Raw genomic sequence first — 22,621 nt, forward strand, 5'->3', positions numbered from 1 at the left:
TAAATATTATGGCTTCCATAATTGGGCCAGATATAACTTAATCTGCATATCTGGATAGTCTTCATATTAAGGTATATATCTGGTTTTAAAGGGCTTGATATGGCCAGATTAAACCAGATCTGGGATTTCGGTAAGGGGTTCATTTAGTGTTATGAAATGAAACTACTGATGCAGGTTGGATTTATTATCGAATATTGAATACTTATGTTATTCATTTATGGTGAAATTAAATCAGGCTACTTATTACTTTTGAGTCAATGAAAGCATGGAGGTTACCTCCATGATAAAAGTAACTACTAATTTGCATTGATCATGGAGGTAAAAACAGTTTTGCATTGATCAACAGTGACACTGCATGGGCATGTCCCTATACAGGTCCGACGTGACATTATTTTGATGGTCGGCGAAGTACGTCCTTAAATTTCCTTGAAGTATTTACATGACATCATTATTACGTACAATTCCAGTAGAAGATTGCGAAAATTAAATTCGCAATTTCAATTTCCTGTGAATTTTCAAGATTCATCAAAGCAAGCAGGTTTTGTTTTTCTCCAGAGATATTCTAACATCAAACCAGTAAGGAAGGACTTTTTCTTCAGTTACACCTCCATACCATTGTTGTTTGATTTGTTTGCAAACACGGTAGCCTTAGATTTAGCATCGTTGCATCTCATAGGCACCGTATATAATGGTGAGTTTAATTAAATGTCATTGTTGAGAAACATAAAGAATTTTTTAAAACACTGGCTCTATGATGTATTCATTTTGAAAGTCCGAAATTACATAGTACGCACTTAGCCTAGGACTACAAGTTTCGTCATACCGTCGTATATATTGGTACCAGATGAGCGAACTGTAATTAACTTGAAACGTCGTGTTTGTTCGACCGGCAGGTATCATTTCTTAAGTGGAGTGTCTCCATTTCATTTTCTAGATTGAGGAATCCTGCGCTGTCTTTCCGCCATAGCAAGTGATTGACACACATGTGATGAAGATGCTACAATGGACCACAAGAAAAGAAAAAAGAGGATAATTGCATAATTTAACATTCTTCGTTTCTTGTTATTCTTGCCCAGAGGAAGTTACATCTTTATGATTTCTAAGAGTGTCAAATAAAGAATGAAAACATGTTGAATTTTGCACAAAGATATCGGACAGTGCATATAGTATGCATACAGTGGAAAAGGTGTCTGTCTAGAACTACTTTTAAAATGGGGCGCTCAGTGAAGACAATATATGCATTGTCATCTGGCCAAGGACCAGCTGGTCTCGCGGTAATAAGAGCCTCTGGACCAAGATGTAGTGATGTCTTGAAAGAGGTTACCAAACAATCACATCTTCCTCGTCCCAGAATGGCTGTGAATAGGGACATATTCAGTCCACTGTCTGGAGAACTGCTTGATAAATCGATTGTGCTCTGGTTCCCAGGTGAGCTACAGTAACTTCTTTGAATCATCAAACAAGCTATCTTGAGTGCAGCATGTGTATTATTAATTCAACTTCATCGCTGCATTTCAATTTTTCCATTAATTTGCACTTTCCATTTGTTCTGTCAGTCGTTCGCAGTGTGCATATCTGTACATTTAGAATGTCTATAAATTTGTTAACATTTTCGTTAGTTTGTATATATGTTTCCTAACTTGGACTGTGTTTAACATTATGTATTTATTTTAGCCAATTGTGGCATCTGCTTGCATAGGAGTAAGGGATATGCAACATTTCACATCCTCACTATTGATAAAGTTGCTACTGTAGGTGAATAAGGGAAAAGGGTCATGTTAGTCCACCAGGTTCCAGATGAGTAAGGACAAATGTTAACACATTTGTGACAGGTTTTTCAAATTGAGCAATGGGATAGACAGATGACATACCTAGAGCAGACTAGAGTGCCCTTGTCATTCATCCAGCTGTGGGGCAAACAATGTATCACATATTTCCTTCCTCACCCAGCAGCTGGACAAAGAAATCAATGTTAAAGGACCAATGAACTGAGTTTAGATCATGTATATAACAGAATTATTTAGGATGTTTATCTGGCAGACTCAAGGTTTAGGTGGGCACGGATAGACCACAGGGACAATCAGATTATGGATGCTGTCTGTAGCATCACCCACACTCATTCTCTTGTGAAATTCTGTTTAATTAAAAAAGTCAAATCTCAGCACGTTGCTACTGAGTGTTGGGATTGACCTTGAACCTCTAACAACATGCCAAGATATTATGTTGAATGGCATATTGCATATTGTCAAAGGACTAACCTTTGCTTGACCTTGTTATTACTAGTGTTTACACGGGTCCAAAAATCGGGAACCGGGTACCCGAGAGCCGGTACCCGGGAAAAATTGTTTACCCTCGTGTATCACGATTTTCAAGAAATGACATATTGGATGCTATTATAAATGAATCATATTCTCTACTGACAATGTTTTCATGTTCAAAAACGTAGGTGTAGGATAAGGTATAAAACCTTCCTCAATAATTTCTATTTGCTATTGTTTCTTTCATTAACTTGTTAATAACTTCATATAATTAACTTTACTACGAACATCGCACTGCCGTCGCTGCTTATGCTTGCTCTCCACGTGTATTGATCACACCATATAAATATCCAATTTAGCTCAAAAACAGTTGTTACTACTACTGTCTATTATGCAGGTCCATGGTTCGCATTAGCTGCGAGATTGCGCGATTCACGCAATTTGATCGCATTTGGAATAAACGATTAGTAAACAGCCACTTGCGATTGTTATTTTTTAGTTATCCCGTCAATAATTCGTAAACATCTCGTAAAATTCCCTGTCAGCCTTTCCTTCCATGAAATAAACGAATGAATAAATAATAATTTCTTCCACATGGTAGCCTAACACCACACAAAGTCAATGAGAAATCTAGCTAGGCCTAACCTTCTGTTTATTCGCTGAAATTGTGACGCAGTTATAAGATATCCATGGATATTTTCATAATTGCTGTTACGTTCGACCACATGGTTGCCTAACACCACTCTAAGTCAATGGGGGAAATCTAGCCTATACCGCTGAAATTGTGACGCAGTTATACGATATCCATGGAATACTTTTGTCATGCTGTTATCTTCGACCACATGGTAGCCTAACACCACAATAAGTCAATGGGAAATCTGCCTAACCATCGGTTTGCAAAAGAAAAATCACACTTTGCGTAGGATTCGGGTAATAAATTAAGAACCGGGTAGTATCGCGTCGGGCGGGTACCTTCGTTATTGCTGTTATCTTCGACCACATGGTAGCCTAACACCACACTAAGTCAATGGGAAATCTGCCTAACCGTCGATTTGCCAATTTTTTTTTTTATTAAATCACACTACTTAGGATTCGGGTAATAAATTAGGAACCGGATAGTATCGCGTCGGGCGGGTACCCGGGCACCCTGATAACCGGTGCAAACACTAGTTATTACGTTGGAAATTTCGTAGATTGCACTTGATTTGGCTTTTAGCTCTACCAGAAGAGTAGCACTAGGCAATGCAGCCATTTCCTCTGGTTGCCATGTGAGTAGCCATAACTTTACTCATTGGCATGTTATCTGTAAGAGGTGATATGGAAATACTGGCATAGTTGAGCAATAAAATGTTGTACATTTACCTTAGAGTTAAACATGTATGAAGTTGTAAAGAGTGCAATATAATCATAACACTGTTTTCAGAGATATTGTTAGTTGAGAAGACAACACTCTGAAAACCCTTTTAAACACCATAATTTCCCTGTAAAGTACAGTTTATGTGAACCTCATTATACTTGAGCTACATAGATCTGTTTGGTATTAAGTTCAAAGGTCAACTTCTTACAACCCCCTTATATGCATTTCATCCAAAGAAATGGTGGTGTTTTCAACTTGATACTTTAGCAAGTAATCATTGACATTAAATACGGTAACTGTAGGTGTGAAATTATGCACTGAATTATATAACCACATTGTTTGTGATAACCTCAAAACATTTTATGCGACCAACTGAGGTTAAAGTCTGTAACCTTTAGTTTTTTGATATACATGTTATACATACATACATATAAATATACAATTCAATATGTCGGTTTTAATATCCATTCAAATCCTTTAGGTCCTAACAGTTTTACAGGGGATGATGTTTGTGAGTTTCATGTCCATGGTGGATTGGCTGTCATCCAAGCAGTACTGAGAGCTCTAGGAAACTGTGAAGATCTCTATCAAGCTGAGCCTGGTGAGTTTACAAAACGGTAAGCTTGTCGTAAAATGTGTGATCTTTAGTCACAGCTTTTCAAACTTTGTGACATAGCATTTTTTTAATGTTTCTGAAGTTGTTCTCTCGCTGGATACGATAGTTCCTCCTATGTAGAGAAACTGCTATTAAATACATATTTACTATTGTACAGCAACTTGACCATTTTGCATAGCTTTTTGCAATGCCAAACTAGTCCAAATTCCCTATACACAAGTATGCATTTTATGTATCGAATATGCACATATTGCAAGTATACAGTATATGATCTGCCGTATACATACCATAGCACATGATAGCAGTATATTCATATATCATGTGCAGTGGACTACTTATATTTGTAAATTTACAATAGCAGCAAGACAGGTACAGAATCAGCTGTTCGAAAGTATAGAAAAAAGAAAACATATTTTTTTTGGGGGGGGGCGGGGTTAGTATAGAGGATTAGAATATTGAATTAATCAGAGATATGTCATCTGTCATCCAACTCATAGACCGTCTGCTGTATGTTAATAATATATTCCTCAACGCTGAATACGACTTGAAATGAAAGCTTCCCTCCTGGTAGGAAGATGGATAAATTAGGGATCCCCACCTGCGAGCTGGATAGAAATTGCATTCCTGAGGTCATTAGTTTATTCTCCATTTCAGCAAATCATTTTATCTACAACTGTTTGTTACAATTGTTTGTCCTTTTTTTAAACAGTTGGGTAGATATTTAGATTGCTTTCATGCAGTCAAACACCTTCAACTGATCGAGTCTCTTCTTTGCCTCCATACATGTATATATATGTAAAGAGCCTTCATCAATGGAAAACTTGATTTAACTGAGGTGGAAGGATTAGGAGACTTGGTGGCAGCAGAGACCGAAACACAGAGACAGCAAGCCTTGAGACAGATGTCCGGTGAATTGGGAAGCTTGTATGGAAGATGGAGGAACGAGCTAGTAAAGGTAAAGGAAGTAGAATCATTTTTATATTAAACATATATATGTGACTGAAGTAAACAACATTAGCAGATTTGGCAAAGTTCCCATTAAAAGGAAGTAGTAACTCAGGTGGCAGGCAATGCTACACTTCATCTTGAGGTGAAAAGGATTTCAGACTGTTTATCAAAATCCCCATCTCAATGTATTGTCCCTTACATCGATACAGTTGATTGAATGCTACCAAATTTTGAATGGCTAAAAAATATCATTATTCTCTGTGCATGAAATGATTCACATATGATTCCCCCCTCCCCCAAGAACTTTTTTACCAGTGAGGTATCTGTCAGTCACTCACAGCCACAGTCTTGTCCATTATTGTTGAGTTAAGTAGGAACCAATGGAAGGGGGGGGGGAATATAGGCAGAAGAGGGAAGTCCTGTAACAATTTGTTTGTGCAACAGAAACTGTTCCTTTGTACTATGTTCACTGATATAGAGCATAAACTTTTCGTACCGGTTGTGTGCATTTATATCATTAATACTGCAAATGGCAACTATGTTGTGTTTGCCTAGTGTGTACATAGTAGTGCCTAATAAAACCAGGGTTAATCTGTTGAAGGGCACAGAAGTACTCTTCTGCAAAGAGGAGAGGCACCTTTGGCCATTTGTTTTTTGTCAAGCTTTGCTCGACGATATGTATCTAACCATTTTACACCCTGGGTGGCTACCCTTCTTATTGTTCCATACCATTCGCTACGTACACTACTTTTATCAAGTGCAAAGACCAAGGTCCATATATAGCTTTGGTTCAGGCAGTGGCATGCTGGAGGTATTGTGAGAAGAAAGAAGTGAGCAGAACAGAGCACTTGGTAACCAAGGCAACTGTACTATGACAAAGAAAAAGATCCTCTATTGTTAACTCAAGATTACAGAGACATAATATTGATCATGTTCGAACCTGTTACACATTCCATCAGTCATTTAGTCATTCCCTCCTTGGATGTTGAGACAAATGAGGTAAAAATGTGAAAAGGTGTTGGATCCACTACCATCATTCCCTGCTCAGCATCTTGGCAGTTGTTTGCCTTAAAATTTAATGCCCTGTAGAACCATGTCAGAAAATAGAAATGGTGTGTTTTTGAAGGCTAAGGTATCCTCCACCACCCCTCACCCCCCCCCCCTTATTCCCCACCCTCTTCAACTGAACTGTCAGTCTCCATACTGTTAACTGTAGATCTATGGCCAGAGAAACATTTTGTTAGAGTTGTCTTGGTTTTGATACGTCAGACCGTCTAACTATTAAGATATATTAGAGAGAGTAATCAGTTGGTTGTATTTGGAAATTTTGAAGACTGTCAGCAAACAGCAGTTCTACTGTAAATGCCTGTGGACATTTCGGTCCTAGTAGTAATCACCTGAAAATAATAGTTGGCCTGACGTTTCGATCCTAGCAGGATATCTGAAGTAGATCCTGCTAGGATCGAAACGTCATGCCAACTTACTTTTACACATTCTATTACACAGGCTCTCTAGTGGATAAGCAGTTTGCTAACAGTTTTATTTTATTTTGAAAATAATAGTTGGAAGACTAGATTAACTTATAATCAAAGAACATCCTAACTTAAACATATGGCCAGCACACACAATTGTAGACAGTAATCACACAACCCGAATACTGTAGTACCTCCTCCATATTGTTGTCCTACAGTGAAGTTGTTTACATTATAAGTGCACCAAAACCAAAGCAAACCACTGTAAAGTTTCTTTGAAAGCCTGACTGATATAAAGACATGTTTTTGGAAGGACTAGCTAATGAACTTCCTTCTATATGATGAACCCTCTTAACCACAAACAACCAAAGGTCAAAGAGATTATCAAATAAACAGCGTACAGCCTTCCAACCACAAAAGATTGAGGGACAAGAGAATTTACTAAACAATACACAAAGGACAAGGATTTTCCCAGAACAAACAGGATAAAGATTACCAGCTAACCTGAGCTTTTTATCTAAAATGCTGGTACTATGTAGAGTGCCAATACTCTACTTTGTTGCTGAATAGTACAACAGTAAAAAGTAATAAAGTTGTCTTCATGAATAAGAACTTAGTAATGACAGTTTGTAACAGTGACCACTGACCACTACAAAATGCAGCATATTTGCATGATTTCAAAATGTCCGCCCAAGCCTTGTGTATCATTTTTGATCAATGTTACATTGTAACAAACTTACTAAGTATCCTTTGGCTGCATACTATGTATATCTCTAAAATAGTATGTTTTAAGAAACACTTAAGACTAATTTATCCTTCAACTGATGAAAAAAGAAGCACACCTCTGATTGCAACATGTTTTATCTTGATAATGGTGATTACATCTAAGTTGAGCCAGTTAGAATTTGGTGTCCTTATACATATTTATCAAATCTTTAATATTTATTTAGCAAACAGAAGAATGTAGTGAACTGTGTGAAACCAGGTCAGAGATATACAGTTAATTTACCAGTTTACTTATTTTGTCCACCAAATTTTTAGGTGCCGCCATCAATATTATAAGTGATAGATTACTGTAGTAGACAATAACATGGCCATCAATGGAGGGGAAAATGCCTGGAAAAATGGCTACAATGTTCTTTTTTGAATACTTATTGATGATCGAGGTTTAAGAAGAATGTATGGTCATGAACTATTTTGTAATATAAGCAATATTTTCTTTCTCGTGATTCATTTGTGGAACCTATTCCACGTATGCTGAATCACAATGGTGCCGCCTTTCATTCAGCTTTAAAGCTAATTCATTCAGTTTAACTGTTTCATTTTATGAATTGAAATAACAAAGCAATATGCCTGCCAGGTTCAGATAAATTGAATAGAGATCGTAGGCGTATGACAGGAAAAAACAGGAATAGAATTTTGCGAGGGAATTTGGGTGTTATTGCAGTTTGAACGGTTTTGTTACACTAGTTTTGAGTAATAATATACTGCAGGTTTTTGAAAATTTTCAAAGATTGTTGATGAGTAAAACTGACATTGACTAAGAAGGTATCATACAGGCGTTTTGAACTTTTGATTCCTGTTGCTAATGACAAATTAGTTTAGGTCTGCTGGTAAACATCTGGTTGTAAGATAAACATTAGAAATATATCATCATTGTAAAAAGCATGTAACAAGTTGTTAACAATGTCAATGGTGTCTTTGTTCCTTACTCGAAAGGCCACAATCATGTCAACAAATGAAACTAAATTCATTTACTACTTGTTTACTATATGTACTAACGTCAGAGTTCAGTATGTATCATATTTACTTACCATATGGGAATGTATGGTAACGTGGCAAGGGAGCTTTAAAGGGAAGAAATTCTTTCTCTGTCCATGATTGGGTCTTTAAATAGGTTAGGTTTTTTAAAATAACCATCAAAATGGTTCATTCTGTCATTAGAGCACAGAATACTTAAAGACAGTACTATGTTCTTCTTTGACTGTTAGATTAACAATGTAATGTAGGTCTCTGTCAGTTTGTCAAATTGGTCTTAGAGTGGTTCTTTGAATTAGCTAATAAATGAAGTCCTGACTACTGCTTTAACCAAGAGAGGCCATCAAAAGGGATTTGATTTCCTACTTGAAACTAATTCTACACAGATACTGTGTGTTAGTAGTCTCACACTCTTTGTACAAGGTACTATTTTTAGTTGAAGAATAACATATATATATATGTACATGTACAGTACTGTATTGTATTCAGAGATACATGTATACATACTGTTTTGTCATGTAACTGTACAGTAATTCAGTGCAGGATATAGTATGATGCAATAATTAATCTGTTTCAACGTTGCACTCATATCCGTAATATCATTGCAATGTTGGCACACATATGTATCAATTCAGGCTTGGATGATAGCCCAATGTGTCATTTTTCCTGGTAATGATCATATATATTACACTGAATTGCAAATGTAAAAGTGCATTACAAAATCACTGTGTGATACTGTGTGTCTAGTTTTGTAGCTGACTATGCAGTTGGTCTAGACCACATCCAACTGTATACTTGGCATGCAAGTGATCACATCCTTCCTCTGTTTTTGAGAAACCGTATGCCTTTTGTCAGATAAACTGTGTATTGGTTGTATGCAGCTTGTGGTTTGCAAACTTAGCCATTGATATACATGGGTGTTATTCTGTTCTCTCATTTGTGAGTTGTAGTTATTGAAGGAAAGGGAAGTGTGTGTGTGGGAAAGGTGGTGGGGGTGGGAGTGGATATGAGATATAAGTGCAAGGGATTCCCCTACCAATTAGTAAAAGGAAATCCAATTTTAAATTCTGATACAAATTGTTAATTGGAGAAACCTTCATTGAACCAATGTTCAGTCAATTGTGTTAGTAGGCCTACATACATTCATTGCAAGTTATAAGACTCATGCATATATATATGCATACAGTAGCCTATTATTTGTGAACACCTTATATTCACAGTTAGGCTTGATTGTAAGGACAATGTATATTCTATAGAATTTCCATGAACAAAGGACTACAGTACTACTTACACCTGTGTAACCTTCACAAACAAAACCATTCTTCTATGCATATTTCACAGCAATTGAGGGTGTGGATAATTGGGTGTTGTAAATCTTATTGAGACCACTGTAAACCAGTGTGAACAGGATTTTGTTATTTGGCATATGTGCAGGAGGCTTAGTTAAGGGGTTGACTAATCAGACAACAGGTGGATTGCATTGTATGATGATGTGTTTGGCACATGTCTCAACATGTGATTCACAGTAGGCCTTATGTATACTGTACACTGTACACTGTAGCACTTACACACACACTGAAGTTTCTTAGGCAATAGGTTTTACACCCTATATGTATACACTCAGTGTTAAGTCATCTGTGTTTGTTTAGTGTAGGAGTGGAGAGGTTACACTGTATACACAGTAAGTTATATATGTATACACCTACAAAGCTCTGACATAGTGACTCACATAGTTTATCAGTTTAAATGATATGATTTAAAAGAATCTTAGTCATTATAGACTTGACTTAGATAAATGGGCTTGGGTTCAGATAGAAATCATTAGCAAACATAAGTGAAGATGTTTTTGTTTGAATATTTTCAAACTTTGATGCTCACTGTCAGTGCAAAAACCAAGCTGTTTGAAGGTAGAAGAGAAGGTTAACATGAGATATCAATTGCTGAATGCACCCTGTAGCATGATTCTATTATTTTAAATGTTTTTTTTTTCTTTAGTATTTACTGGTACTATTTGTCAAGTCTGTAAAAAGAATAACAAATAAAAATTGCTTCAAGTGGAGTGAGTTTATTCGTGCCTGGATGCATGCAGGTATAGTGCTGAAGCACACTACTGCATCAAATATACACGTTAATTAGTCAGCACCCACAGATAAGCCAGATGGTACATAAATGACAACAGGATGGCTGCCATATGGTTATATATCACACTGCCATATAAACTTTATAGTACAGTACAAAGGCTAATGCCCACTTCGAGGAACTTGCTGAAAGGAAGTGTAGATGCATACTCAGAAAGGGAACTAAATTTCAACTCATGAAGGATATGATTAGTTTCTTTCCTCTGTCTGACCAAAGCCAAAGATTTTTGGAATTTATTTGGCCTGAAAGTCTTTGTGCAATATCCTGTAGCTCACAATTAGCAGATACGAGAGAGAGATAGAGTGATAAAGGACAGAGGAAATTAAGGCTGAAATTCATATGTCTGTTTTCTAATTAAGGTAAAAGCTATATATGTAAGAGTTTAAATTTTATAGTCTGATGTGACGCCTGTCACAAACTTGTGAGATATTGTCGGTATTTGAACTTGTAAACTGAAGAATTAAGGGCCTGTTGGGAAGAAAAGTGGAGGATTTATTCCGACAAACCTTCGAGTTAGTTGGAGCAGTCAGCCGCCTATGTTACTTCCCAAGATGTTACAGAAAAGTAACAACCCCTTCCCTTAGTTGTTTAGTAGTGTTGTTCCTTTATTATCACAATAATAACTTCAGAAACTTTGTAAATTTCCCCACTCACTCCCTCCCAATTTTCTTGCCTCCCCTCCCCTCTTCTCTTCTTTCTCTCCCTTCCATATCACAACACCTCCTTCCTTTCCAGCCCCCCCCCCTTCCATTGTTTGTGGTGCTAACTTATGGACTTCTTTGGTATGTACTACATGCAATACTCATTATAGTGAAGAACTGAAGTGACTGACACAATTGATGTGTTTTCTCTATATTCCCTTAAATAGGTTGTGGCTCATGTTGAAGCTTTTATTGACTTCAGTGAAGATGAAAATATTGAGGGCAGTATTGTTGATCAAGGTAAGAAGTTAAGCAAGGGAATTCTTCATTGGGTTCAGGAATGTTCCTGAAACATCTAATATTACTGTTCTTGATTGGTTCAGGAATGTTCCTGAAACATCATTTATTACTGTTCTTTATTTGTTTAGGAATGGCCTTGAAAGGTCATACATTACTATTCTTAATTGGTTCAGGAATGGTCAAGGAACAGCTTACATTACTGTTCTTCACTGGTTCAGGAATGGCCATGAGACATGATACATATTACTGTTCTTGATTGGTTCAGGAATGGTCAAGGAACATCGTACAGTGATAAACAAACTTACTTATCAATATACAGTGCTAGAATTTGAAGGAAACTATTCTAGAGGACTAAATACATACAATCTTCAAATTGAATAAAATATTTTCCAAGCAGAAAGCTTACAAGGTATGTAGAAGCAAGTTGAAAGTTTGTTCTTTGATATGAAATTCTCTACACTAAATATCTTTTTCTTTTTTTTCTCAAAATTAAATAATCCCTGAAGGTTTTATAAGTAGGTTGTGTTTAGAAGATTAAGATTATTCCATTATTTTTCTTTATTTATCCAGCCATGGAAAGTTTGAAGAAGCTGGAAAATTCAATCAGAGTCCACTTGAAAGATAACCGCAGGGGCGAAAGACTTCGTAACGGTGTCCAGATAGCGATCATTGGAGAGCCCAATGCTGGCAAAAGCAGTCTGCTGAATATTTTATGTGAGTAATAAATAAATGGCCAGATTCTTTCATCTGTTGAACTCTGGATGCCAAAGTTATGCTAACAAATTTCAAAGACATTCATAAACCTGTTAGCAATCTGCTTATCTACTGTAAAAAAAAATTAAAAAACCTGTGCAGATAAATGTGAATATGAAACTAAAAAGTTGTAGCCGCTGAAGAAGATAGCTAGGATCGAACAACAGGCCCTCTTTTATATGAATGTCAGAGACATTTGAGACTGTTTGAATTTCACTCTTCTAAGGCGTAGACTACAACAACAAAAATTCTCTTTATGGTACTATTCTTAGAACATCTGACTGCTTGAATATTGTTAGTGTTGTGGATTTGAAGGTGTCTTTTTCTGATTATACAAACACCATGAAGTTGCTAAATTTTTATTTATGACATGTGACATTTGGATGGGTTCCGTCAGATGAAAGTAAGATTCGAGAACCACCGTAAGTTGTTGACAGAATAATAGTCTTGCACTGTTTACACGATAGGTGGCGTCTTAGACATTGTTGGATAATTTTGTTTCAAATTGTTAGATTTATCTCCTCTGCGTTACTCATTGTTCTTCGTAGTCTTATGAGCTATTTTACTCTTCCTGACCTAATACCATCTTAATTAATATTTTCAACCATGAAATTGGGTAAAAGTTGTTATGAAAGCCAGGTACAAAATTATATGCCTGTGTTGTCAAGGATAAATTTTGTTGACTGCATGTCACATTCTGTTGTTTAAAGGTGCATTATCTGAAAAATTAAAAGCATTGATTCACCCCCCCCCTTCCTCCCTTCCTCCGTTCCTCAAGGCAAGAGACCAGCTGCGATAGTCACCCCTATCGCCGGGACAACCCGGGATGTAGTGGAGTCGGCTGTCAACATTGGAGGATACCCGGTCCTGTTTAGTGACACTGCTGGTATCCGAGAGACCAATGATCTGGTGGAAATTGAAGGAGTCAAGAGAGCTACTGAAAGGTACAATGAATATTGCAGAGGACGGTGCAGGGGATAATTTTAGTGTTTAAATCTAGCAACTTTTGAAAGGCTCTGGATATTGGTATCTTAATAAAATATTAGTTTTTTGTTTGTACAAAATGCAGCTAGATACATCTTTACATATATGTTTAACAGTCTGTCCATTATACAGGGGCCCCAGATGTGACAGGGGCCTCGGAAAATGTGAGGTAGAGAATAGTGGTGTATCCTCATTTTCATAATATCTTTGGAGAAATTTAATAAGGGGTTAATCAACGGTCTAGCGTGCGTTACTCACAGGATTAATGCACGATCGGGGGATAATGCAAGCGATGCACGAGAGAGAGCGTAGCGGAGCCCGAGTGCATCCAGCGATAGCATTAACACCCGGAGTGCATTAATCATGTGAGTAACGCACGCTAGACCGTTGATTAACCCTGTTCATTCATACTCGCTACCATTTGTGTGGGGGAAAAATCATAAAACAAAACATTTTTGGTTACATATAACCAAAGATTTATTAAAGTGATGCCCCGTAATTTTACCGTGCGTTACTCACAGGATTAACCACGGTCATCTGACCTGAATGGACCAATAGGATTTAGGAATCTTTACTAAGTATGAATGAACATTAAATTAAGAGGGGCCCTATGATGTAATTTTCCCAGGCACGTCCAACCTAGCTCTTGAAGCGGCTTTCTAAACTTGGAGCATGGTTGACCATTATTTGAACCTTCTAGGGATATTGTGAGGCAATCTTAGTAACCTTTTAAGGCAGTTGGTAGTAAACACAACAAAACACTATCAATTTACCCCCAAAAGAAAAAGAAGCCCTGACATCTTAACCACATTAATTGTTCAGGAGTGTTTGACCTTGTAATGCTGATCTTAATTTACAGAATTAATTCAGGAAGCCCTCTTATCCATCTCAACTCAACAATTGCACCATGCCACCCCACTGACCCCACTTCCAGGTCAACGTCCACCACCTCTTCCCTTCCTAATCCTACCAATTTTGGATGTTAATTGTGTCTTATTGTCTCATAAATTATCATAAATTGATCAATATCAACTTTTCAGTTTTGTTTTGGTTTTAATTATTCAGGGCACAGACTTCTGATATGGTTGTAACAGTGGTGGATGCATCAACATTGCAGCCTGTGATAAAAAACAGTTCAGAAATAGATGATTTGGTAACGGCGCTCCTACGTACGTTAGGTACGTTGCAACGGACAATGGACAAGGCAGGCAGCATCACGGACGAAATAGCCGACAATGACACTACCTCACAGCAAAGTATGGTTCTGTTTAATAAGGTGGATTTACTGGCAGAAAGGGAGAGAAAAATCTTGAAGGAAGTGATGAACTCTCTCACGAAAGACCAAGGATTTTATATTTGTGGGTTTTCGTGCAAGACATTAGAAGGACTGGACACCTTCTTGGAGATGTTAAAAGGAACTGTGTCAAAACTGTAAGTGCAAAATGTTCAAGTTGGGGAAACTCATTTAAATATGTGCAAACTATGACATGGAGCATTGCGCTCATCAAAATTTCTTATTTTAGCACTTAATAACTTAACCTACAAGCCCATATATATCATTTGAATAATTGTGATGTTCCTCTTTTCAAAGATTACAATAAAATATTTCAAAATATCACCTTAGGCCACAAACCTGTGTTCAGTGTCCTTGAAACAAAGTTTGTGAAAACAAGGGGATGATGCAACAGAAACTTTAGGTAGTAGCTCCCTGTACATCAACAATGTGCATAATTAGCTACTGTTGATTCATAAAATAAAACTAAAATTGAGAAAAGACTTGTAAAATGGTCAATCTTTGATGGATTTTGATGGGAGTTGCAGCTATGTTCATGATTTCGAATGCCTATGAGAGCAATAAGGACAATGTTGTTCATAGGTGTCCGTAGATCTGTAATAACTCTGAGTATAATTATAGTCAATACCGGGTTACTTTCCGAATATTATGACACCAGCAATTTTGACCATTCGTGCATAACATTCCTCTTTATATATGATATAAGATTAATTATTCTATGTAAACTACAGTTAATGCATCACGAAAAGTCTCCTTCTATTTTCATCCTACATCCCTTCCGTGCTGTTTCTCTTTTCGTCAGGTGCGGGGACCCGCTCTCCGGAAATCCTAGTCTCACACAAGAGAGGCACCGTATGCACCTTGAACTCTGTTTAGCTGCCATGTCAAAGGTCAAGTTAGACAACGACCTAGTCATAGATGCGGAGCATCTGAGGGAGGCCTTGAGACATCTGGGTAGAATTACTGGACACGTGAGAGTGGAGGAAGTGTTGGACGTCATCTTTAAGGACTTTTGCATCGGAAAGTGACATAACTATGCTAATTGGGTCGTTATTCGTTTTTGTTGGAGATGGAGGGTTAAATGCAAAGTAGGCTAACCCTGAGGAATGAAATAAAATGATACTGGGTTAGGCAAGAGGAATGAAAAATCATGAATTATGTCTTATTCGTAGGCAAAAGTGTTGGTGTTTGTTTTGAAGAAAAAATAACAGCCTTTATGAAGATTCTTCAAATTTGCTGTGACAATTAAAAAAAATAAGTTTCAACTTTTGGCTCATTGTATTTGTGAAGAAAGAAACGAGAAAGAGTTTACTTACATAAACTGAGTGTTGCAAAGGAGATGATAAAGATGAAGAAAATCATACTCAGTTGACTTCTACATCAGTGTCCTAAAGTATAAACATTTTTCTATTGGATACTAAGATGATACCATGATATGCATTTAAAATGACCAAATTTATTTTTCTTCTTGAAACGAGTTGTTCGGATTGAGAACTTGGTCCAGAATAAAGTGACTGACTATTGAAAATTACTGTGATGTTTTATTTGTCATCTGTGTCTCCTTCCTAATGACATGCCTCCTACACTTGCTTTTAAGAAAAATAGGAGGGAGGAGGGGGCGGGGGCAGTGGTTGGGAAGTGGCAGATCCATGTGGTTGTTTAATAGAAGGATCCAATTAGTCTGTTACTTTTCAGTGTCCTGGGGGGAGGAGTGTACGGGGAATTCCCTTCCATTTGAGGAAATGCCGGTATGCTGAAGGCCTTTAAAGGGCCTGAATGGAAATGTGACTATATTTTGCAAATTTTGATATATATTCATGTGCAATAAGTTTCCAGTATTTAAGTTAGGGTACCCCACGCATCTCTCCCATTCAGCGGCCGTTTCAAATTTTAAAAAAGCACGGTAAACAAAGAAAGAGGAAGACAGATTTTTGTCCAATGAAAAGTAAAGATATTTAATACCATCAATCAAAGATATGTAGAAAGATCTATTTTTGTATAAGAAATTATAAATGATCACCTTTTTTTTTACAAACCATCTATTTTTTAATTAACATTGTCATCACAAAATGAATGGCATGATACACCATTCTTTAATATTAAACAATGAAGTGGGGAAGAATTCTTTCCAATACATGTGATTCCCCTTGATTTCAAAGTATAAAGGAGATTATTAATTGATATTGAAAAGGAAGAAACGAAATTAGAAATACTTCCTTTTTTTTAGATTGAAAAGAAATAAAAAGGTAGAAAAAAATATATAAAAAGCCATAGGAATGAATCTGACCACAAGAAATAACTTAAGTAAATATAAACTTGGGTATTTATCAAAAATCATAAAATTAGACAAGGGCCAAAATATTTCACCTAATCAATGTAGAATATGTCTGTTTCAACAATACCAAGTCAGAGAGGTGGTGGGAGGGGCAGGGGAGGGGACAAATTACGCTAAAGCAGAAATATTACATTACTGGTAAATAGTGTTTCGCTTTTTGTTTCGAGAGAGAAGTAAGGTGTAGATTGGGCCGCATAGATATTCAAGATACTTGTTGCTCTTAAAAAAAAGAATCAATGTATTCCAGAATGATGGAATCACTGTGTTGGCTATTCATAAGGTTTTATCAAAAGCTGATGCAAATGCAATACAACAATGCATCTTGAAGTAAGTACTAGTGACAACAATATTTCAATTTTGGTATTTGCGGTACACTACAAATTGGTTGGGGGTGGGGGGGGAGGGACTTTTGATATATTTCAGAGGATGTGTAACCAGACTCTGCCAAAAGTGGACATTTTGGCATGAAATTTCATGATACTTTGCGGCACAGAAAGAAAAGAATTTGTTCAAGTAGTTATACCTTGCAAATATTGTTCTCTTTGGCATAACTGCAGTAAAATATTGAGCTCTCTGAAAATTGAAATGGGTAAATGTTTGTTCTGCCCAACACCAAACTTTTTACAAGCATTGTAATTGTTCCTTATACCCCATTTGATATTTCCTAAAATTAAGGGTACGGGCTACAGTGCATTAACAGTGGATTTGCATGGATTCCTAAAATTTAGGGTAGGAGTTACAGTGCATTAAAGGGTGTGAAGACTCGCACAAAAAGAAGTGTCTAATGCCGGTAATCTGATCTAGTTTCGAATGAGGTGTAACAGAAGTGTTAGGCACCACCATCGAATCCCAGAAAATATAAACACAGCTTGTTACCTTCGGTAATTAGACACTAGTGTATAGTCAGTACATACAGCTGCGGTCAATACCCAGAGCACAGTCTACAAACAATACAGCGATGGACATCTCAGGTCCAGCTAAAGATAACAAGGTATCAAGTTTCATTACTGTCTGCATTTTGTAGCGACAATAGAAACACTTCACTTGCAAGCAACGGAAAGTTACCTTTTTAAAGATGGTGGCACGCTGTTTGGGGCGAGTCTTCAATGCCTCTAACAGCGCATTTACATGGATTCCTATATAATAAACGTACAGGTTTGAAATCTATCTAAGACAGCCTATATCCTCACTTTAAGCACTTGACAGGTATTTACACCATAACCCAATTACCTGATTACGCTAACGATATTCTTTGTTTTTGTTTTACTATATACATAACCTCTGAAATGACTTGAGTACCCTGTCAAACCCTAGCTGCAGAATTCATCTCAATTTTAGTTATTTTTAATTTATGATCATTTAATTTTACCAATAGTGCTAGTGGAAAATTTAAAACAATTTCACCCAAAAAACACATAAATAAAATTTAACCATGATTTGAAGATTGTAAAAGAAAATTATAAAGGGGAAGAAAACAAAGCAATTAAACAAAAAAACACAAAACTTGGGTATTTATAAAGAACTTTATCGTGTTCCATCATCGATGGAAGTCTCTCAACCCCGTTGTAACCTAATTTGATTAATTACGAAATAAACATGGAAATTACGTCTTCTATTGTTTCAACATTGTCAGTTCATTCTAGAAGAAAAAATGAATCCCAAGGCAGAAAAAAGCATGTGGAGCTATAAAAGCAAATATGTTATATACAGACTGACAACCTGAATGTGGGATATTTTTGAACATTTAAACATCACAATGAAGGAGATCAAAATATCCCAGCATCACATAATATTCTCTCGGAGTAACATTGATACATGAACGACACCACATGTCGCATTAATGTAATCTATCGTGAACGACCGCTCGATCTATCCCCACCTCCCCCCACACCCTCTTACTTGCCCTACTAAAAAGTGGAAGGCACAACTAATTTTCAAAATTTGGCAGTTTCATAGGGATAAGGATATCTTAGGAATATGGATGAACCAAAGTAACCAGTCAAGTCCAATTCTCTGCTGTCCTTAGCATAATTGTGGTATGTATTTTTGGTCTCTGTGCTATATCGATTTTAACTATATATCTTTTTTCTTCCCAAAATTTGGTATATTACACATTTGTTTATGACTGGATAAAATGAAATCAATATGCTGGGGATGGGGAGGAAGTGGTTGGGGAGGGGGGAGGATAGTTTATCTTCAGACCAAGACTAGTCTGAGTACAGAGATTACAATGGGTGAGGTCAAAAGTAACCAGAGCATAAACATTACAACTGCTATCATCATCATAACATACTGAGATGATCTTTTTGAAATTTCAAATGGTTTTCATGTATCCCACAAGAGACATGTAAGAGTAAAATAACATGAGTACAAGGTCTTTTCCCTAGTTTTAGTATAGAGTAAATGTACAAGGCTTCACATGTGTGCATGAGTACTTAAATCTTGCACCCGTGTCTTAACTATACTTCCATAAGTGCCCAGAGTTTAAGGCATAATCCACTAGCACAAGTACAGGTAATTATGCTAGATTACGAGAACAAATTTGGTTCCAAAAGTCTGTTTCAAGACAAAGCCTAGTCATATCTAAAAGAGGAGTTTGCTGACATTTTGTGTTTTGTTTGTTAAAATCTATATAAAATATTTAACTTAGCACAGACACAGATATAAATAGCTTATGGAGGGAATGAAGTTCTAAACTACTTACATGTGTATAGACTTTACTCCCATGTCATGACTCTCGGATTAAAACCACTGTTTAAGTACTCGCTATATGATTGATACAGATAAAAAGCAACGTATGTAAATAACATATAACCCATATCTTGTTCCTACAGCTTAAAATTTGCCCCAGACCTGTACTTATTAGATATATGAACTGATATTGATAAGAAATACAATTAACAAAGAGATTGATTTGTAGAAACAACACTGCAAAAATTAAACTTTTTTGTTCTACAGACATAACAACAAACAAACAAACACTCAAATCTGAGTTGAACCTGCCAAGATTTCACCTGCCATAGACAAATTAAGTTCTGTGGTAAAGCCCCCTACCCCCCCCCCCAAAAAAATAAAAACCCATAAAGACTTAGAGACACATTACAAATAAACCCTGCTTCCAGACGGATACTCATTGCTGTATCAGAAACCAATTAACAGTGCTCTAAACAAAATACATCTCTCTCGGTACTAAAAAAACAGTAACTAATGGCAGTGCTGAAACCATCACGAATATAAGAAATCACCAAAATAATAAAAACAAAAAATGGTGGACAGGAAAAAGACTAATGCTAGCAGCAGGAACAAAAGTAAAAATAGAGATAAAGACAGCTGTTGAAGATTGAAATTGCGACAGCTGTATGTTACTATATGGAGACCGAGTCGATGTACTACAAACAAGCAAAGGCCTTACTCTCGTAACTCATCACGAGATGTGTAAGACGCAGTGATTGGCTTTGTAACATGGGACGTCCTGTCGTCGCAATTTTGTAATCTCCAAATTTCATTTTGGCAACCTTATGTTGGTGTTTTAACCATTTCAAATGAGAAAAGTCACACAATAAAAAAGCACAAAAAAATAAAATAAAAAAGAAGCCTGAAACACTTTTCAACAACATACTACGGTGGATAAGTAGTAAAAAGACTGCTTTGAAAAAGAAATTTAGGAGAAAAGCTATTATTTATTGCTGTTTTTTTTAAGATTCATCATATTTTTCCATACAGCTGAACATTTTAGAGACAGCAAAAGAAAAAGAAGAAAAAAAGATGAAATAGTGACACCACCAGTGTTAAATCTGCCATAGGTGTCATACATTTAACAGTTTACACTATCACCTGTTGTTAAATCTGCCATAGGTATCATACATTGAACAGTTAACACTATCACCTGTTGTTAAATCTGCCATAGGTATCATACATTGAACAGTTAACACTATCACCTGTTGTTAAATCTGCCATAGGTATCAAACATTAAACAGTTTACACTATCACCTGTTGTTAAATCTGCCATAGGTATCATACATTGAACAGTTAACACTATCACCTGTTGTTAAATCTGCCATAGGTATCATACATTAAACAGTTTACACTATCACCTGTTGTTAAATCTGCCATAGGTATCATACATTGAACAGTTAACACTATCACCTGTTGTTAAATCTGCCATAGGTATCATACATTGAACAGTTAACACTATCACCTGTTGTTAAATCTGCCATAGGTGTCATACATTGAACAGTTTACACTATCACATGTTGTTACATCTGCCATAGGTATCATACATTTAACAGTTAACACTATCACATGCTGTTAATGTCATTCTTTCACCTTATTTGAATATTTCAAACAATTTTTACTGTTTGTAAACAATCCCAGAACCGGAAATTTGTTCTTAGCAATAATTTATAAACCTTATCACACAAATGATGGCTAGGGAAAGAGAATTGTGAGAAGAATGGCAGAGTTTGGGGGCATTTTGAAGGTGCACAACAGAGCATCTACAAGAGGATGGTGATGAGGGAGGGGAGGGGTAGGAGTAGGTAGCCACATGGGAACAGTAGCAGTTCCCACATAATTCTTTCATGGAAGCCCAGCGAGAGAGAGCACCTCTTTTTGTTCGTCAAAGGTGAGTATGCATCTCCCAAAGGTCTAGGACAGAAAACAAATAGGCAAACTTTCGCACAGGTTTACTCTGATGGAGTCAAGAAAGGTTAAAAACTACAAAAAACAAGAACCACATTCCCAGAGGCTATTAGCCCTCATTAAACCATACAAATGGTTTATACTTAACATTTACCTGCATGGACCCTCATGCTTACCTCATCTCCCACCCCATCCCCGCCTCCCACCTACCCCATACACAAACCCCTTGATGGCTGGCAGGGTGTATAGCAGAAATTTCCTTTTTCCCCTTTAAAGGTCTGTTATCAGTCATATTGTCTATAAAATTTGACTGCATGTGACAGCATTTAGTGTCTACCCCAATGCACTACTATGAAAGACTTAAAGAAATCCATTACGATTTAAAAACCATCAAAATGAAAGCCACCTCTTTGGCCTCCTGCTTATTATTATTTTATTTGTGAGAAATATCTTACTTGAAGATATAACATCTTCACCGTAATGTCCACACCACCTGAAACCACTACTTCAGATTCTTAAGAAGTAATATATTCCAATCTTTGATATATCTGTAGGCCATTTTCAATTTCGGTATGTTTTTTTTTTTCCTTTAAATTATTATTTTTTTTTTATGATTATTATTATTTAACAGATGTTATCTTCTCAGTCATAATTTGGATTTGGATTCAGCTGATTCTCCTGATTGCCAGGTTCAAATCGTAACTTTTCATCTTCTGTGAAAATAAATGAAAATAAAACAATGGATGTCAAATACAATTCCTAAACAATCAACAGAACATTACTGAAAAGGTTTATATTCTGCAATTTAAAAAAAAAAATTGATTGCTTTTCATTTTTGTGCCTTTTTTCTTTGCAATTTTCTTCTTTCAAATTTAAAGTAAACATGTGTGATCTTATAGAAAACAAAATTAAATAAAATGTAGTTAAACAACAAATAGAATGCTTCATATATTCAGTTATGGTTCTGATTGTTCGGAACTTCGGAAAGAGATATGAGCCCATGGAAAGGAGATCCCATTGTGTACTTTGTCCTAAAAGTGGCCTTTTGCAGGGAGGAGAAGGAGGGGAGGGTACATATATCACTGAACTCACCGCACAAGAAATACACATTTTTTTTTCTGAAAC

General features: G+C 36.5%; 2 protein-coding genes across 4 annotated transcripts in view; one reads left to right on the plus strand and one right to left on the minus strand.

Annotated features, from left to right (window-relative positions):
* Nucleotides 1-212: 212 nt before the first annotated feature.
* Nucleotides 213-21,571, plus strand: LOC139978794 (tRNA modification GTPase GTPBP3, mitochondrial-like). 2 transcript variants are annotated; one of them, XM_071989290.1, is made up of 9 exons: nt 213-691; nt 935-1,428; nt 4,097-4,232; nt 5,033-5,186; nt 11,417-11,489; nt 12,060-12,203; nt 13,021-13,186; nt 14,292-14,657; nt 15,323-21,571. In XM_071989290.1, the coding sequence occupies exons 2-9, from the start codon at nt 1,128-1,130 to the stop codon at nt 15,546-15,548; spliced, it is 1,566 nt and encodes a 521-aa protein (XP_071845391.1). In that variant the 5' UTR covers nt 213-691; nt 935-1,127; the 3' UTR covers nt 15,549-21,571. The 2 variants fall into 2 exon arrangements, with proteins under 2 accessions (XP_071845391.1, XP_071845392.1); XM_071989291.1 differs by lacking the exon at nt 213-691 and having other exon boundaries at nt 740-1,428.
* LOC139978793 (uncharacterized) overlaps nt 16,449-22,621 on the minus strand; it is a 33,018-nt gene continuing 26,845 nt past the window's right edge. For both annotated transcript variants that reach the window (XM_071989288.1, XM_071989289.1), the window contains one exon: nt 16,449-22,209. In XM_071989288.1, the coding sequence (XP_071845389.1) occupies nt 22,139-22,209 (71 nt within the window). In that variant the 3' untranslated portion in view covers nt 16,449-22,138. The remainder of the gene's footprint in view (nt 22,210-22,621) is intronic.

Source organism: Apostichopus japonicus, chromosome 13 (genome assembly GCF_037975245.1).
Source record: "Apostichopus japonicus isolate 1M-3 chromosome 13, ASM3797524v1, whole genome shotgun sequence".
NCBI lineage: Eukaryota > Metazoa > Echinodermata > Holothuroidea > Aspidochirotida > Stichopodidae > Apostichopus > Apostichopus japonicus.

Excerpts from the sequence above, each read along its gene's own strand:
- LOC139978794 (XM_071989290.1), top strand. The coding sequence starts at position 1,128 with ATGTTGAATTTTGCACAAAGATATCGGACAGTGCATATAGTATGCATA. Across the intron at positions 4,233-5,032 it reads CCTGGTGAGTTTACAAAACG|AGCCTTCATCAATGGAAAAC; the intron begins GTAAGCTTGTCG and ends ATATATGTAAAG. Across the intron at positions 11,490-12,059 it reads GGGCAGTATTGTTGATCAAG|CCATGGAAAGTTTGAAGAAG; the intron begins GTAAGAAGTTAA and ends TTATTTATCCAG.